The sequence below is a fragment of the Mustela nivalis genome (assembly GCF_964662115.1).
Source record: "Mustela nivalis genome assembly, chromosome: 9".
Taxonomy (NCBI): domain Eukaryota; kingdom Metazoa; phylum Chordata; class Mammalia; order Carnivora; family Mustelidae; genus Mustela; species Mustela nivalis.
In genome coordinates, this window is record NC_139028.1 from 66,722,478 (window position 1) to 66,740,423 (window position 17,946).

The following is a 17,946-nucleotide window of genomic DNA, read 5'->3' on the forward strand; positions in this document are numbered from 1 at the left end:
GTTAGCCATTTTTTTTGTCTTCTTCAGAGAAGTGTCTGTTCATGTCTTCTGCCCATTCATTGAATGGATTATTTGAAGATAGGTCAATGGAGAGATGGTGTAACAAGGTGATGGATATTAAGGAGGGCATGTGTGGTTGTAAACACTGGGTGTTATATATAACTAATTAGTTGTTGAACACTTAATCATAAACTAATAATGTATTATGCGTTGGCTAATTGAACATAGTAAAATAAATAAATAAATATCTTTAAAATTGAAGAAAGGTAGAAAATAAAAACAAAAGAAAGCCTATTAGTGAATATGCTTTTCCAGAAATCTTTTTAGTATATTTTTTCCTATGCATCATTATCACCGTTTATACTCTATGTCCATATCTACTTGGTGTTGCCCATATAACTATGTTTTATTTTATTTTCGTATTTACCAATATTTTAGACCATATAGAGAAACATGTAAATGATCCCAAATGTGTCCAAATATAGATACAAAAGCAAATACTAGAAAATGAGATATAGGGTGCCTGGGTGTTTCACTTGTTAAATGTCTGCCTTTGGCTCAGGTTATGATCCCAAGGTCCTGGGATCGAGCCCTGCAACTGGCTTCCTATTTGCCCTCTCCCACTACCCCTGCTTGTGTTCCCTCTCTCATTGTGTCTCTCTTTGCCAAATAAATACAATCTTAAAAAAAAAAATAAGAAAAGAAAAGAGAAAATGAGATATAGCTAGAAACATAGCTATGGCCTCAGTTACCAATTTGAGAATATTGATATATGATATGGTCCTTGGAAGAAACTGGAATTGTCCTATTTTCTGTAATTTTGTTTCTGTGTAGGTAAAAGTGTTGCCAGAGAAAAACCCCTATATTTAAACTAATAGGAAAAATACACAAGAAAAAGAAAATTTTGAATTCAGGCCACAAGAAAATGTATTTCTTATATGAAGAGCAAACCATCATTCTTGACTATTTCAAAGTTGTTGAACACCTCATTCAATTATAAGCTACTAATAATAAATACTTTCTGAACTTAATGTTTGTGGAAGATATTAATTTTTCACCATATGATGTTCCTGCTTGACTCAGCCTAAAATGTCTGTGCAAGGAGCCAATAATGATCAAGATGGTTTTTTGGAGAAAAATATTTTCAGGACATGGTCACGAATTTGTTTGGTCTTCACACCATAGACTATAGGGTTGAGGAAAGGAGGGACTAACAGGTACAGGTTTGATAAGAGGATATGAACGTACGGTGGTATGTGAGCACCAAACCTATGTGTGAAGAAGGAGAAGAAGGCAAGGAGGTAGAACTGTAAGAAGACACAGATGTGCGCGATGCAGGTATTAAAGGCCTTGAATCGTGCCTCCTTCTGGGGCAACTGAAACACAGTGATAAAGATTTGAATGTAAGACAAGGTGATGAAGATTATGTCAAACCCTAAGATACTGAAGGCAACAAAAAGACCATATATCTTGTTGATGCGGACATCTTCAATGGCCAGCTTCACGATGGCCATGTGCTCACAATAAGTGTGGGAGATCACTGTGGTTCGGTAGAGTTTAAGACGACATTTGATGAGCACCAGGCATGGTGCTCCAAGAATAGCACCCCTGAGTGTTACTGCAACTGCAATGTGAATCAAGAGTTGTTGGGAGAAGATGGTGGTATGTCTCAGGGGGTCACAGATGGCCACATATCGATCTAGGGCCATTGCCAGTAGGATGCCTGATTCAACTGCCTGGAATGAGTGAATAAGCCACATTTGTAAAAGACAGGCTTCAAAGGAAATCTCTGGCAAGTGGAACCAGAAGATGCCTAACATTTTGGGAAGAATGCAGGTGCTAAGTGCAATGTCCGTGGCCCCCAGCATGGCCAAAAATATGTACATGGGCTTATGGAGGCTGTGCTCATATTTGATTATCCCCAAAATTAGGGAATTCCCAATCACAGCGATGAAATACATGACACAGAACGGAATCCCAATCCAATGCTGCACTGACTCCAGCCCAGGAATGCCAGTGAGTGTCAGGACAGGGGGCATGAAGACGGAACCATTGGGTATGAGCATGATGATTTGGTCTGTAGAATCAAGTAGTGGTGTTGCTGTTTCATCTTCTATTCCTCATCAAGACTATGAGAATAAAAAAAATAAGAAGAAAATACTTTATTTTAACAAAGTATACCTTAGTCAGATAATGCATATTTCATCCTCTCGATCCTATATATATGTGAAAGATAAGTGACATGAAACCTTCTAAGCCCAGGGTGCATGGCCTTTTGATTTGATACATTTGCATATTGCACTTTGAGTTCCATTTTAGTGTTAGCCAGCACTCTATCACATTGCTTTGTTATCTTTTCTTTCTCATGGTTGGAAAAATGAAGATCTAGTCTCTTGGTAAGTTTGATGATTTTAATACATGATTTTTGTTTGTCATCACTATCCTGAGCCTTAGATCTTCAGAACTTATTTATCTACTAATAAAATAACCCCTCTCTTTTCTTGTCCTTCAGCCCCTGTTACACATAATTTTTATTTTTAATTTTTCCTTATTCAGCTTTTTGAACATTCCACATATATGATAGCATACAGTGTTGGAATTTCTCTGTCTGACTCTTCTCACAGATCATAATGTACTCAGAGTTCACCATTTGGTCACAAATGGCTGAAAACTAGTGAAATATCACCTCAGTTCCATTACAATGGCTGTCATCATTCAGAGATAACAAATGTTGCAGAGAAAGTGGAGAAGAGGGAACCATTGTACCTAGTTAGTGGGAATGTTTGTTTGCCAACCACTAAGGACAGCAATGTGTAAGTGTATCAAAAACTTAAAAACAATCTACATGTAACCCAGCAATTCCACCTCTGATATATATATATATATATATATATATATATATATATATACACACACACATATATACATATACATACACACAAAGGACTGGAAAAGAGGAATAGTGACGAGAAATATTCAGTCTTTTGTTTACTGCAGTGTTATGCACAATAGCCAAGATGTGGAAAAAACCTCAGTGCCCATCAACAAGTGAATGCATAAAGAAGACGTGCAATGGAATATCATCCATCTTATTGTATCTTTTCAATGAATCCTTTCAAATTTTCTCTTTTCGGAAAGTCATTGTAAGAACAACCATCAGGTCGGTGTTTCAACATGTTTTTATCACTTTCTATGACAAAAGTTAAATGGATAGGGTGGCTTTTTCTATTCCATGACTAATAGAACAAAAAGAGTTTCCTTGTATTTTGTTTTCCACTCATCATATGTGCTTTTTTTTTTTTTGTAACCTGCTAATTGGACCTGGAAAAATTTATTTAATGCAGAGTACAGTCATTTCAAGAACTAGACTCCTACTAGGCTGTCAGCAGCCATGGTGCTGCTGACTGATTCCGCTGACCATAATCAGAAGACAAGTTTGACCAGAGTATTTTTCAGTTTTGCAGCTCATCAGCCTGTCTTCTCAGCATAGCGTCTTCCCAGTTTGATCCCTCTCTCCTCCATTCAGAGTGTTTTCAACCTAATTTGTCAAAGTTTCTATGTTTTTCCAAAACCTAATCATGCATGGTGCAACTTTTCCTGCTTCTTCTCTGTGAAAAGAAATCAATTACTTTTAATTCATGGCTGTCTTCTGTGGCAGTTTCTATCAGAGCTTGTTCCTACTGTGTCATGCTTTTTGCACATCTCTTGTATGTATTTGAAATGCCAATCTGTGCTCTCTGCTCTTCTCTCTGCCCATCAGTAATCATTTTTCAATCCCTAAGGCTGAATATACATTTATTCTTAAGTATTTGTAAAACAATGACACTCTGTGAAATTTAATGTTTTCTTTACCTATACTTTTATGTTTTTTAGTCTCTGTCCTTTGCTACTCAATCTAATACATTAAATTATAATCATCAGTGTCTCTCATGAATGTATTTGTCTTATCATTTTCAAAGCCCTTGAGAATTTTCTTGTCTGGTGATTCCTTATAACTGGCATTTATATTTTCTTCAAGAAAATGTTTTTTCCTCAGAATATGTAATGAACTAATTCCCAAGTAATATTCATCTTCTTTTAGCAATTTCTAAGCTCCTTTAAAAATGATTTCAGCAAGTATAAAACAGATAAAGAAAGGACAAGGGTCTAAAATGAGAGATAGGCTATTTAGAAAAAATCAGACAATCACACCTTGTCCACATTCCTTCAAGTTCTGTCTGATAACTTTAGATTGTTCCTGAGACTTGTGAAGTTCTCTAAAACACATCTCGGTCAATTGCAGAAGCATTTATTACTCTGTTTTCTCCTAACTTAATTCAACTATGAGTCAGGCTTTCCTATCCAAGACAATTTGTTTTGGAAATATTTCTTTTTGCAAATATATGAGTCAATCTAGATTTTCCTCAAATCAGAAGTTTATATTATTAACCACAAATAGAGATTATGTGCTAATGATTTGTTATTATCTACCTGTTTCAAGCACTTCAAAAAACAATTGGGCAACATGTTGAAGTTATTTATCCTGTATTTGGAAGAATCTTCATTATCCTGACTGTTTGGAATTCAAAACTAGTATTTACCATTTATTGAATACATATTGTATTATTTGTGTTCCTAAGACTTTAAGCATTTTAAATTACATTGTCTACCTTATCTTATGGTATTTATATCATTAATCCATTACATTAATGAAAAACTAAGACTTGCTGTTGTTCTAAGTGGATCTACTTGGATCCAAATTACATGGCATACTGAAAAAGAAGAAAAAGCAAGTAAGATTTGTCTTCTGAGATTTTATCATTCAATTCAGTAAGAATATGAGCTATCTTTCAGTGTGTGAATAGATCAGGCTGGATTGTAAAAGAGTTTTTAATCAGTTTGTGCCTTTCCATATTCTGAGGGAAGAAATTTCTATAGTACTTTCTTATTTGACCATATAGATAAAATCCATAAATACACACATGCTTACTATATTCTGTACATATGAAATGGGTCCAAGTTTACACATCAGGTCATTCACATACTGGCTAACATTGTGATTTGGCTCAAAAGTGTGTGCTACTCTCTTTATCAAGTGTTGGCATTTGGGAGATTTAACATGGCTATGTGGGTCATACCTGACCAGAAGAATACTTAGAGAAGAATATGCAAAATTCAGCTTGGCAGAAGTTTATATGGCGGTCAACCAAAGAAGGGTAAAAAGGAAAGGAGCCAGTAAACACACTATCAGATAAGTAACATGGGAAATCTTCCTTCAAAGTACATTCATCATGTGAAGAAAGTAGTTTCCTTCCTTCAGGATAATTTTACTTTTCCAGCTTCATGAGGCCTCATGGCTATTCTTCTAGAGCAGGTTTTCTCACTCTCTACACAACTGGCATTTTTGATCAGATAGATTTTATATTCTGTGTAGTTCTCTACATTGTCTTAGGCAGAGCAGCATCCCTGACTCCTACCCTTTAGATAGGTGCAAATTATTCTCTCTCATCAGGAAAATCAAAAAATGTCTCATACGTTACCAAATATCACCTTCCTGTGTGGGGAGGGGCACACCATACCTGGTTACTAACCATTGATCTAGAGTTTTACACAGGAGAAAAATATTCCTGAATTAAAAAAGGAGATCTTGTAGCTTTAATAAAAGTGGGCAGATTAAAATCTGTTTATCAAGGAGAATCATTATTCAGGAGATAGTAGCCAGATAAAGGAGGTGCAAGAGCACTTCAGGAGGAAATACTCTGGATAAAAATCTAAGAAGCATGAAATGTACAGTTGGATTACAAATCAGTAAGTAATTTCACATATGAATTGTGTCATAAGCAGAGATGATGCTTGTTGGGGCTTAGGAAAAGGGGAGAATAACAAATAAGAATACAATTGAAAGAAAATAATTTCCAAAACTTAGGTGGAAAAACAGGGCTTTTTTTGCCTTTAAAAATCCACTCAATCTGATCCAGAAGGATGAGATCTGGCATATGGAGAATATGTTAGAAGAATAGTTGTGCTAGGATGGGATAGGATGACGTGACCTTGCCACATCAGAAGAGTAACACAGGAAGAATATTCGTGCTACTCGATGACTTGATGGAGAGAAGTCATGGGAGGAGAGACTAAGACGTTCATGGTTTGAGAGCAACGAGTAATGGCACTGGATAACAAGGACTAGCTGGAAGCAACCGTTGTGTGTACACATGTACATGTTCGAAGGAGGCAGGAGACAAATCTTAAATCCTGAAATCCAGGGAACAGGAAGAACAGTCAGGGGTCACATTTGCAGCAGGAATCCTGAACCATTAGTTCTACTTAAACTAATTCTGACTCAGGCTGATTCCCAGAACATAAAGAAGGAAGGGATTAGGTCTAAATTCATTCTCCCAACACTCTATGGAAACCTTTCCCTCTACAAGATCTCTGACATTCACTGTTTGATCTCTGCCTCAACACCCCAGGGAGAGAACCTCTGTTTCTGAGCGAGCTTGACCATTGCAGGACCGCTCCAACTGTCAGACAGGTCTTCTTCCTGGTGAGCCTCAAACTGTCTCCTCTTCATTTCTCATAGAAGTCCTCAATCCACCTTCTGAAGAACACATCAGCCAAGGGACATGGATCTGAAGTCAGTCAGGACAGTTTGCATCCTTGGGATATCCCTTAGCTATGCATGCTCTTCAGCCAGTTCTAAAACTTTACATTGTCTCAATTCCTTATTACTGAGGCAAAGTTAACTGATAGAAGCACACTACATGGTAACTGTGAGGATGAAATGATGTAATGCATTTAAAATATTAGAAAGAAACTTAAAATGTATTACTCTGCCTGAATGCCAGTAATTCATTCCTAGAAGTTACCCTGTCCTTCACCTGACTACCTCAGATACTTGATGAGCATGTTGCCAGATGTGATTTCCCCTGAATGACTTGAGGCGTCATTGCTACTGGAACTCTTCCAGTCTAAACATGTATAATTTCCTGACCTAAAACAAATAAGCTTTCCGTGCATTGATTAGCCCTAATTTTCCTCAAGGCTCCTCTTTCCTGTGAGGCTCACTTTAAAATATCTCACCCAGTGTGTGATTAATTGACTCAGAAATATTCTGTACAGCAACATGGACAAAATCTTCTTCCCATTTAAACTATCAGCTACTCTAAGACCCCATTGCTCTTTTATCATCCTGCCAATTCCTTGGAGCATAAAAGTGTTGTGTTCTCCTTGAAAACAATCCTCCATGTTCCCCACACTCAGTGCAGGTCTAAGGCCCAAGGACTCACCTGGAATCATTTGTGATAACATATGTAGAAGCCACAGAGTGAAAATTTTTTGGTATTTCCAATAGTGAGGATGGCTGTTTTGTACTACCGTTGTTGCCTGGGGATTTTTTGCACCAGTCACTGGTGAGCTTTAAATTATCCCGGGACAACGGTGAAAAGCACACACATATGGTTCAAAACCTAGGAGACTATGTCTCATAGCACATCTGCATCTAATAAAAAATCTCAAATCCTGGTGTCCTTGGGGATTGGAAGCCAAATAGACTGTCCTTCCAGAAACTTCTAAGAGAAGACAGTGCCCCATGATAACACAGTCAATGACACTTTTATACAAATAGTGAACCAATGAAGGCCAGTGAAAACATCTCAAGTTCTTCATACTAATCACTGTAGACATGCTGACAGAGAACTAAATGGAATCTTTCTATGTGATACACAAATAGTCTCAGTCATGTTCAGAATTCAGATGATGTAATGATGTGCATTTTGTGTGTGTGTGTGTAAAAAGATTTTATTAGTACATTAAAATGACATTGGAAGTAGTACAACTTGATGGTATTATTAATCATAATAGTTCTAATATACTTAGTATATCTTCCCAAGTGGCTAAAATAAAGACAATGAACAAGAAATATTATAACATATATAAATATATAAGTTTAATTTCAAATAAAGTTTACACTTGACTAGGGAATATTGATTCTTTTCTTTCCTGATTTTCAGGGGAAGTGATACAACAATTAGCCAAAGTCCTCTGCGTGGAATTAGATATCTTTATATGTTTATATATTTTATGAGCAGGACCCTGGAAGTATCTAGAAGAAATCTAAGAAAACAATTTACCAGAGATCTACATTGTTAGAATAAATAATTATGATTGGAGAGATATAAATGGACTATGGAAAATTGAGAGCCATTTTCTAAAAGGATTGATAGGATATATGTACGATTTTGTGAAGATTAATCAATCAGAACCACTTCCCAGTCATTATTGAAAACCCTCATATTTACATCCCAAAAGTTATTATTAACATTTCAAAAGACAATTTATTTTATGGGCATTTCATTATATATTTTGTGTTCTTATTTTTTTTCAAAATTTTAGTGCCAGTCAGAATATCTATTTCTGGTTTCCAATTATGAAGGATTATTCATTTACTTAGGTGAAAAAAAAGGGTTTGAACTTAAACAGAGATTTTAATCTTTTTATCAAGCTGAAGAATGGAAAAGATTCAGAATCTTTGTGTGGTGAATGAAAGAGTCTAACAAGTCTGCATTCCGTGCATCTATCTGAAAGACTTGATGGCCTTTGTTACAGTCACACAGTATTTGTCTTGTGTCTTGGGTTAGGTCCTAGGGAGTAGACCTGTTCTTTTTGCATTGAAAGGATCTCTCTGGGGGCTCCTGGGTGGCTCAGTGGGTTGAGCCTCTGCCTTCAGCTCAGGTCAAGGTCCCAGGGTCCTGGGATGGAGCCCCGCATTGGGCTCTCTGTTCAGCAGGGAGCCTGCTTCCTCCCCTCCCTCTTCCTGTTTCTCTGCCTACTTGTGATCTCTGACTGTCAAATAAATGAATAAAATCTTAAAAAAAAAAAAAAAAGAAAAAGAAAGGATCTCTGACTCCCATCTTGTCATAAACTGCCATAAAATTACATTCATCCTAGAAAAACCAGTGGTGTAGGATGGCTGTGCAGTGTGCCAGGTGAGCACCCAGGGCTTAGGAGGACTGGTTGTGGCTATCTCCTCCTAGATGCGCACTCAGTGATGTCATGTTGGCAGACTGTATACAGCCATACCCGGAGCCGTTACCCCAGTAAAATGAGCAAATTACATACATCAGAGTTTCAACTCTCCATCAGGGTAACAGTGATGGGCTTAATATAAATAAAATATTTTCAGAGAAAACAAGAAGAATACTCTTCAATTAGAATATGAAGGAAGCTGAGGTGAGGTCAGCACATTCTGAACTACAGTAAAGAGTAGTAAATAGTAAGAGAGTAGTAAACTACTCTTTGTCTAGAGAATATAATATTATTTTTAACATATTGAATGAGTCACAGGATACTTTTGGGAAATGCCCAAAGTGTTTGAACCATAAACAACCATAAAGCTATTGAAAGTTAGAGAGGCAATTGCTCTTAGATATGGTTTAGTTAAAACCCATTAGAGCTACAGAGAAATAAGATGTTTTGGAAATAATGGGACTCCTTATCTGGTAATAGATACATTTCTTTAAAGCTTCTGAGGATTTTACTAAATAGAAATAATCGCCTGTGAGAAATAAAATAGGGACTACAGAGTACACATTTCAGAGGTGGCTCCTTATTCCACAAGTGCTCTATAGATAACCAGAAACAGAAGCTTAATTTTTAAATGTAACATTGTTAGAAATGGAGTTGAATAAGTTTTACTGCAATGGTTGATAAAGTTTATCAAGAGAAGTTGTAAATTTGTAGGAATTATAAGGAATCCAAAATAGAAGGGCATAGATACGTAGAAAATAGATGAGGGAAAGGATAGAGTCCTCATCCAGAGGCGAATGAAGAAAGTAGAAATGCAAGACAGGGCAAACCTTGGGAGACCAGAAACGATTCAGGAGAGGGCTATAGAGCAATTGAGAGTGGTTTTTTAAAGATTTTATGTCTTCATTTGTCAGTGAGAGGAGGATAAAAAGAGAGCAAAAACAGAAGTGGCAGGCAGAGGGAGAAGGAGGTTCCTCACTGAGCAAGGATCCTCAGGCGGAACTCGATTCCAGGACCCTGGGATCACAACCTAAGCCAAAGGCAGACACTTAACTGACTTCTCCACCCAGGCTCCCTGAGAATTTTAATGACCTCTTTATTTACTAATGACTGAATTTCTAAAAATGTGAGGTCTTAGTCATTACAGACGTCATTCTTTGATCAAAATCATAGCTTTTAAAAATTACATATCTTGAATCAGGAAATTATCAAGCTGTAAAAGAGAGAAATTAGTAGGCAATTAAAATAAAGTGTTCAGTTATTTCATGTTTTCCTAGCCTCTTCAACACTATTGATTTAGTATCAACACTAGTTGAAGCTTGCTTTAGCAGGCTCAAGATCATCTAATCATATACTGAATGTCACCAAATATGCCAGTAATGTAGCTAGAGCTGTGGTGTTTGTGGCTGAATCTCCAATGAAGGAACCCAGTTAACAAGGGCCATTCTATGAAGAGAGTTTGTGTCAGCAGATGTATATTTAGAAGAGACCAGTTAGTCAACCAAATCCTTGATTTTCAAAGCTTTGCTCCTCAGTGTTCAATTCTACAGCTTTATAAATCATGGATTGTCTCATTAACTCTTTCTACATTAATCAGAACTAGAATAGGAATCCTTTAGTAACAATCCCATTGTCTGACTTATTCAAGAGAAAGGAGCTGCCCTAGGAGCATTACCTGACAGGTACCAATGGTAGGAAGGCAAGTAAGAGAGGATGTGTGTGAGTGCAGGGCAGGTGGATGGAGTGGTTATCCTTGGAAAAGCTGGTAGAGAAACAGTATGGGGTAAACTGGGGATAGTGAGACTTCCTCACCATTTGTTGTTGGGAACCAGTTCTGCTCTTACCAGACACCTGAAAAGCCATCATCTGTCTTCATAACACTATCCCTCATAGCTTTCATCTCATCCACCTTTCCCATTCCTGAGATTCTAGTCTTACTCCCTTATATCTTGTGCTGGGCAGCACCTCTTCTTCTGCCTGCACCGTCAGTAACAGCCCTCATCAACAGCATGAACTCTGATCCATTTGCTGCTGGAACCATAACCAATATACTGACATCTCTGTTATAGCCTTTCCTGCTTTTCTTCTGTCCCTGCAAAACAAATCTGACCCTATCCCGTAAGTCCATCTGAGATCATGTTGGTGGATTCATCCTCCAACAAAACTCACAGCAAGATCTGTATCACGCTGAGGCAGCAGCATAAATTTATTGAGCTTGAAATGTAGAAGAAAGCTGCTAACTACGTGACTCTTAATCTCACAAAACAAACTGAGGGTTGCTGGGGGGAGGGAGGTTGGGAGAAGGGGGTGGGATTATGGACATAGGGGAGGGTATGTGCTTTGGTGAGTGCTGTGAAGTGTGTAAACCTGGTGATTCACAGACCTGTACCCCTGGGGATAAAAATATATGTTTATAAAACAATAAAAAATTAAAAAAATATATTCCCCAGTGAATGTGGAGACAGAGGAGGTCTGAACATGGACTGAGAGATTTCACTGCCACTAGCCCAAGCCCCCAGGGATCTGGGAGCTCAGGATCATGCCCTCTATAGTTCATATGCATCTAATGTCTCAGAAATCATTACGGAAACTGACAACTAGCTCTCTTCTTTTCTCTTCTCCTACAAAGTAAAGGCAGACAAATTCATATACATAAATTATATTTTGATGTGTTCAGTTCGTTTTCTGTTGTACTCACTTGGAGATCATGTAAAGTAAAGCACATGAAACATAGACATGACCCAATGCCATGAGATCTATGAAAATAAACATCCTTGCTATGCTTCTTTCACGGAGTCTCAAAGTTGATAGAATTGCCTGGTATCTTGCACATTTCAAGTTAAAGGAATTAGTTTTCAGTTAAAGGAAGTTGAAGGAATTTTCAAGTTAAAGGAAGTTTCAAGTTAAAGGAAATGGTTAAAAAGGAGGTTCGAGTTGAATTGTCTAATTTGAATCCAGATTCTGCCACTGTTTAAATCTGTATTGGGGGCTTTATACTTGGCTTCTCCATGTTTTCCTTTCCATATCTCTATCTTCATATATTTGCTCTGTGGATAAGAGATTTTAATCTATAAATTTACTTAGTATGGTACACTATTAGAACTTTTGTGGAATAAATACGTGACCTTAATTATTGATGTTTTTAACTTAAAATCAGGATATTGAGTTATTGCTATCAAAAAAGATGATATTATTGAATTTTTTGATTTAGGTAATAAAGTATGTTAATGATGTCATTAAGTTATTTGAACTTGGAACACCTCTTTGTCTGTTTGTTCTTGCAACTGGAAAATAGGAATATAATGCTATTTTGAGAATTACTCTTATTTATTATGCAAGTTTGGTTAAAAGAAGTAATGTGTGTTTATGCTTTCATTCTTGCATTCAATATACATTTATCATTAAAATGCGTTGTGTGTTATCCAGGTCATGAGCAGAGATATTTCACATGATCAATGTGGAAGAAGCAGTTGCATAAAAAAGAAATGGAGGGGGAGGGTAATGAGATACCAGCTGTGAAAGCTTTACATGGGGTATAGAAAACAAAAGAAACAAATGATCAATGTTACTTGTTGAAAGAACATTCCGTACTAAATTTTAAAAGCTGAATAGCAGTTCAGCTAGCAAAAGTGCATACATGTTAGCATACATAATAGTAGAAACAGTTTATAGGTGGAATAAGCAGCTTATTCTCTATTTTTTAAAAAGGCAAGAAATTTAAAGCCACTTGAAAACAATTTTTACATAATATATGAGATGACAAAGAAGGGTTTCACAGTAATGAAAAGGTCAATCAGTGAGGAAGAACCCTCAACTTCAGATCTTCACATGCCCAATAAAGGGAGTGTCTAACTACCCATAGCTTAAAAATACACAAACAAAGGAAATCAGCAACAGGAACAGGAGACATAAGAGTAATCCACATTCCTAATGGAACACTTGCACACACATTTGTATTAAAAGCTGAAAGTACAAGCAAAGAATTCAAAGCATAGAAATATAAAATGACCTAAAACTAACAAAATTGACTATGCACACACAGTTGTGTAAATATGGATAGAGATAGAGATAGAATAACACTTCAATCAACAAGTACAGGTGAATGAAAAGGACCACAGTCTGGGTCATACATAAAGTTTTAATTTGTGTTTTTAAAATTAACACCTGGTGGTGGGTATTAGGAAGAGCACGTATTGTGTGGAGCACTGGGGGTGGTGCATAAACAATGAATTATGGAACACTGAAAAGAAATAAAAAAATAAAATAAAAAATTTTAAAAAATAAATAAAATAAAATCAACACTGGGGTGCCTTGGTGGCACATTTGATTAAGCGCCTGCCTTAGGCTGAGGTCATTATCCCAGAGGCCTGGGATCTAGTCCTGTACTGGGCTCCTTCTGGTCTGTGGGGAATCTGTTTCTTCCTCTCCCTCTCTCTGATGCCCCACCTGATTGTTCTGCCTCTCTCTCTCTCTCTCTCTCTCTCTGTGACAAATAGATTTTTTTTAAAAATCTTTAAAAATTAAAAAAGTAAAAAAATAAAATTAACTTTAGTGTGGTATGAATAAACTGGAAAGTAGTGGTGCAGCATTTCAGCTCAAGCACAATAGGAGCAATATGGTTTTTCACAATGAAAATGATGATGGTGACGGCCGTGGTGACCATGATAAGCCCTCCTGGGTCCTCACCAGTTACCACACCCCATGGGAAGGACCTCACATAAATGTTTTCATTTTGTTACACCGCAACCACCCCGTCTCTATGTCTTTCACCCAATGAAACTCCTGTTATTCTTCCTTGTTGATAGTTTAGTTGCTGAATTGATGACAATAAGTCGTATTCTAACACATGTAGTTCATAAGTGGCAAAGTAATGTTTTGAACCAAGCTCATTTTGATCCAGAACTCATGCATGTAACCAACTTTGACAATGGTTTTCTCCCTACAAAACTGAAATCTGTTTTTGGCATCAAATATTCTTAACAAATATTGGACTATTTGCCCTCACTTATTATGAGCTTGCAAAATGCAGCTTCTTTATGAAAAGTAAACATTAATGTATAATCATCTTAATGAATAACAAAATGTACTTTGCTTTGTATGAAAAAGAAAAACATACCTTGAAAAAGTAAGGTAGTGCGATTACTAGACTCCAGAATTTCTGTCTAGATTTCTTAGATGAAAGCGTTATTTTTGGTTGAATCAGGAAAATGATTGAGCAAAGGTTTAGAATAATATTGTCTACAATTAGTCTAAAAATTACTTACATATCCCTAAAAAAAAAATCAGAACTTTTCTCAACTTGATCTTTATAAAAATGAAGAAATTAAATGACCACTTAAGAACAACAAAAAATAAGCACAATATTATATGTCTTAATTCCAGATTTGATGGAACAAACATATTTTAGGTCAATTGATTTGACCTAAATCAATTTGATTAAACATGAATTACTTAGTAAGCATAGGCTTTGAGACAATGAAATATTTATAAGAAATTTATTTCAAAGTTCAGATTATATTTAACAAAGCGATAGTCCAGAGATAATTTTTAAGTTACAGAGTAATCACTAAAGAAGATTTAAAAAAAAAATAAAAAGAGTTAAAAAAATGATTTTAGAATAGTTGGAGAAAGAATGTAGTGGAACTTGCATATTATATAAAGGAGGTTGATTTTAGTGCTCTAAGTATAAAAGAATCAGTGTAGGTATTATGTTCCTCTACAATCTGAAAAAGGATCTCAAATTTTTCTATTCTGCCCTGGACAGTATCAGGTGGCTAAGGAAGTCATGTGTTCTGACTTTTCTTATAGCCAAGAATTTAATATTTCAGTATCTTCTCTGCTCTTCTAATTTCCCTCTGTTTCTTCTGACTGCTTTTTAACTTAAAGTCAGTATCCTTTGGGATTATTTAATATAATAATTTGTGTATTTATTAATTTATTCATGAAGTCTGATGATACTCCAAAGTACTCACTGGACTTTCACATCACATAGGACCAATAGATGAGCCATGAAATCCATAAGGGGGGTATTCCCATCAACTATCAGCCCTGGTCTTTAGAACGGAACATTTTTACTACCTTGTCTCGGATGTGTTTGGTCTTTACCCCATAGACAAGGGGGTTGAAGAAAGGTGGAACCAGTAGGTAAAGGTTGGATAAGGTAATGTGTATATATGATGGAATATATGATCCAGACCTGTGGGTGAAAAAGGAAAAAAAAGCCAGGAGATAGAACTGGAAGAAGACACATATGTGGGGAACACAGGTATTAAATGCCTTCAGACGTGCCTCTTTCTGGGGCAGGTGGAAGACAGTGATAAATATTTGTACATAGGAGAGGTTGATCAAAATGAAGTCCAGGCCACCAACAATAAAGGCTCCAAGGAGACCATAGAATTTGTTGATGGAAACATCTTCAGTGGCAAGCTTCACAAGGGCCATGTGTTCACAGTAGGTGTGGGATATTAACTTGGTTCTGTAAAATTTCAGACGACACTTTATGAGCAATAAGCATGGGATGACCAGAATGGCAGGCCGCAGTATCACCCCAACAGCAGTGTGTGTGACTAGTTGTCGGGTGAATATGGTAGCATGTCTCAGAGGATAACAGATTGCTACATAGCGGTCCAGAGCCATAGCCAGCAGGACCCCTGATTCGATACCCTGAAATGTGTGGATGAGCCACATCTGAAAGAGGCAAACATCAAAATAGATCTCTGGCAAGTGGAACCAAAAAATTCCAAGCATCTTAGGGACAATGATGGTGCTAAGTGCAATATCTGTAGCTCCCAACATGGCCAGAAAGATATACATAGGCTCATGGAGGCTGGGTTCAGTTTTGATGATGATCAAAAGCAGAGAATTTCCCGCCAAAGCAATGATGTACATAGCACAGAATGGAATGCCTATCCAACACTGTATAGTCTCCAGACCAGGGATCCCAATGAAGGTCAACACAGAGGGCATGAACACGGTGCCATTTGTAATAGGCATGGCAGTTCAGGGCCTTTTAGAGCAAAGGGCTATAGATTGCCAAACTGTGATTCTATGTATTCTAATATATCTTATTCTTATCCAGTCATACAATTACTGAATGACAAAAGTAGGAGAACCAACTTAATCGGCTTATTTTTCATTTTTTAAATGAATCTGGAAATGTCAAAGGAAAGATCAAAATATGCACGTGGGTCAAATCATCCACCCACACTAAGAGTTATCCACTGCATGACAATTGAGTATTCGGACACCATGACTATGATGAGGCTAGCATGATCAGACTGCTGAGTAGTGGTGTCCTTCCTCCCCCAATCCATCTTCTCTTCCTTCCAACCTGGTCGTGGAAATCAGAGAGAAAAGATTAATTGGAATGATACTGTAGATAGAGAAATATCAAAGCACGAAACAAGAAAATCCACTGTACTCTGGGCCTGACTTTTCTCTAGTTTTCTCTCTCCTTTTTATTCTCCTTTCACTTCAGATTAGCAAAGCTGGTTATTTCTGTAGAACATACAGACACTTCTTTGACAAAGAATCAATTGAAGTTCCCTTTATAGGGTTGAGACACCATTAATGCGGTCCTAATGATTCTCCTCACCTTGAACTTCCTGATCACCAAGAGATTTCCAAATATGCTATAGCTGCGGAAATCTGACTCCATGTAATGGCAGGGGCATAATTCCTAAAGGCAATTCTGATTCAAGACACAAGTGTTGAATAGGAATGTTTCTGTTAGATAACCATGGACAGCATCTCATGCTCTTTTTTGCACATATCATACAGGAAGGCCAGTTTGACAATATTAAATAAAATCAAAAGGGTTAAAGAGTACCTGGTATAAAAGAGAAACCGTGGGTATCTCAACTGGAACGGACATAGGGAAGAGGCTAAGGTGATGTGGGGGGAGGTCATGGAATGAGATTGGGAGCCCATGGTTGGCAGAGATGATCCTTGTGTAGACACTGGAACTGCGTAGCGCTGAAGGACTAGAAAGTTCTAATTTTTATCTTCCACAAAAGCTGACACAAGAAAAATGTGAGGGAGTGGGGCTCTTTGAGAATTATCTAGGTGATTCCATGGAGGATAGTTGCCAAACACATAGGCACAGTCAGGTGGAAGTGCCTGGGGAGTCAGCACAGACAGGAAAAGAAGTCTCCAAGACAGACTTCTCATTGCAATATGTAGGCTGCTGCCTAGTACACTTCACACTCCCCAACAACTGCACACCAGCAACTAATCCTAGTTCCGTTAAGGCGTTGACAAGATTATGCATGGGTAAATTTTATTTAAAGTGAGCAGCTGTCTGACTCTAAGTGAAGCTGATCCATATGTCTTCAAAGTGTTGTTTTCTTAAGCATTTTGAAACATTTGCCCATAGATCAGGTCACACCCTCCAAATATTAATCTGAGGTTTCTCCCTGGATCCCAACAACCCTAGTTTCTACTCAGAAATTTTAAATTTGGCACACTGTGGAAATTATTCTCCCACATCATCCACCCACAGCACCATTCCTGGCAGCCCAGTGCATGTGTGCTGAGGCCTTTGCAAGCCTGCCCTGCCTGTCTGCTATGCAACCCTCACTCTCAGAAAGACCTCCTCCTGGGGAAGAAACACATTCCCTGCAGGCAATGTCCCCTTTTTGAGTTATACATCTTCAGTTATAATAGCACAGGATTCAAGTTACCCATGATTTGCTCTCCTTCAAGGAAAACAGCTGCACTTCTGCCCACCTTCTCTGGTGGCATGCTGCTAACTTTCTTAACCTCCCAATGTTCTAAAGCAGATCCTCCAGTCCATCATGACTGCTGTTGAATTGTAGCTCCTAAAACTTCAAGTCAGACTCTATCAAAAAAGTTATTTGAACTCTTTCTTTCTATGATTTGTAATCTTGCTTCTGGAATCTACATTCACTGACTCTACTTGTGTTCATCTCTCAACACAAAGAA

The 17,946-nt window shown here is 37.3% G+C and overlaps 1 protein-coding gene across 2 annotated transcripts; it reads right to left on the minus strand.

Annotated features, from left to right (window-relative positions):
• Positions 1 to 1,115: 1,115 nt before the first annotated feature.
• Positions 1,116 to 15,996, minus strand: LOC309840153 (olfactory receptor 52A5-like; the record flags this gene model as incomplete). 2 transcript variants are annotated; one of them, XM_082682225.1, is made up of 2 exons in its annotated part: positions 1,116 to 1,899; positions 15,815 to 15,996. In XM_082682225.1, the coding sequence occupies 2 exons, from the start codon at positions 15,994 to 15,996 to the stop codon at positions 1,116 to 1,118; spliced, it is 966 nt and encodes a 321-aa protein (XP_082538351.1). The 2 variants fall into 2 exon arrangements, with proteins under 2 accessions (XP_082538351.1, XP_082538352.1); XM_082682226.1 differs by lacking the exon at positions 15,815 to 15,996 and having other exon boundaries at positions 1,116 to 2,114.
• Between the last annotated feature and the right edge of the window lie 1,950 nt (positions 15,997 to 17,946).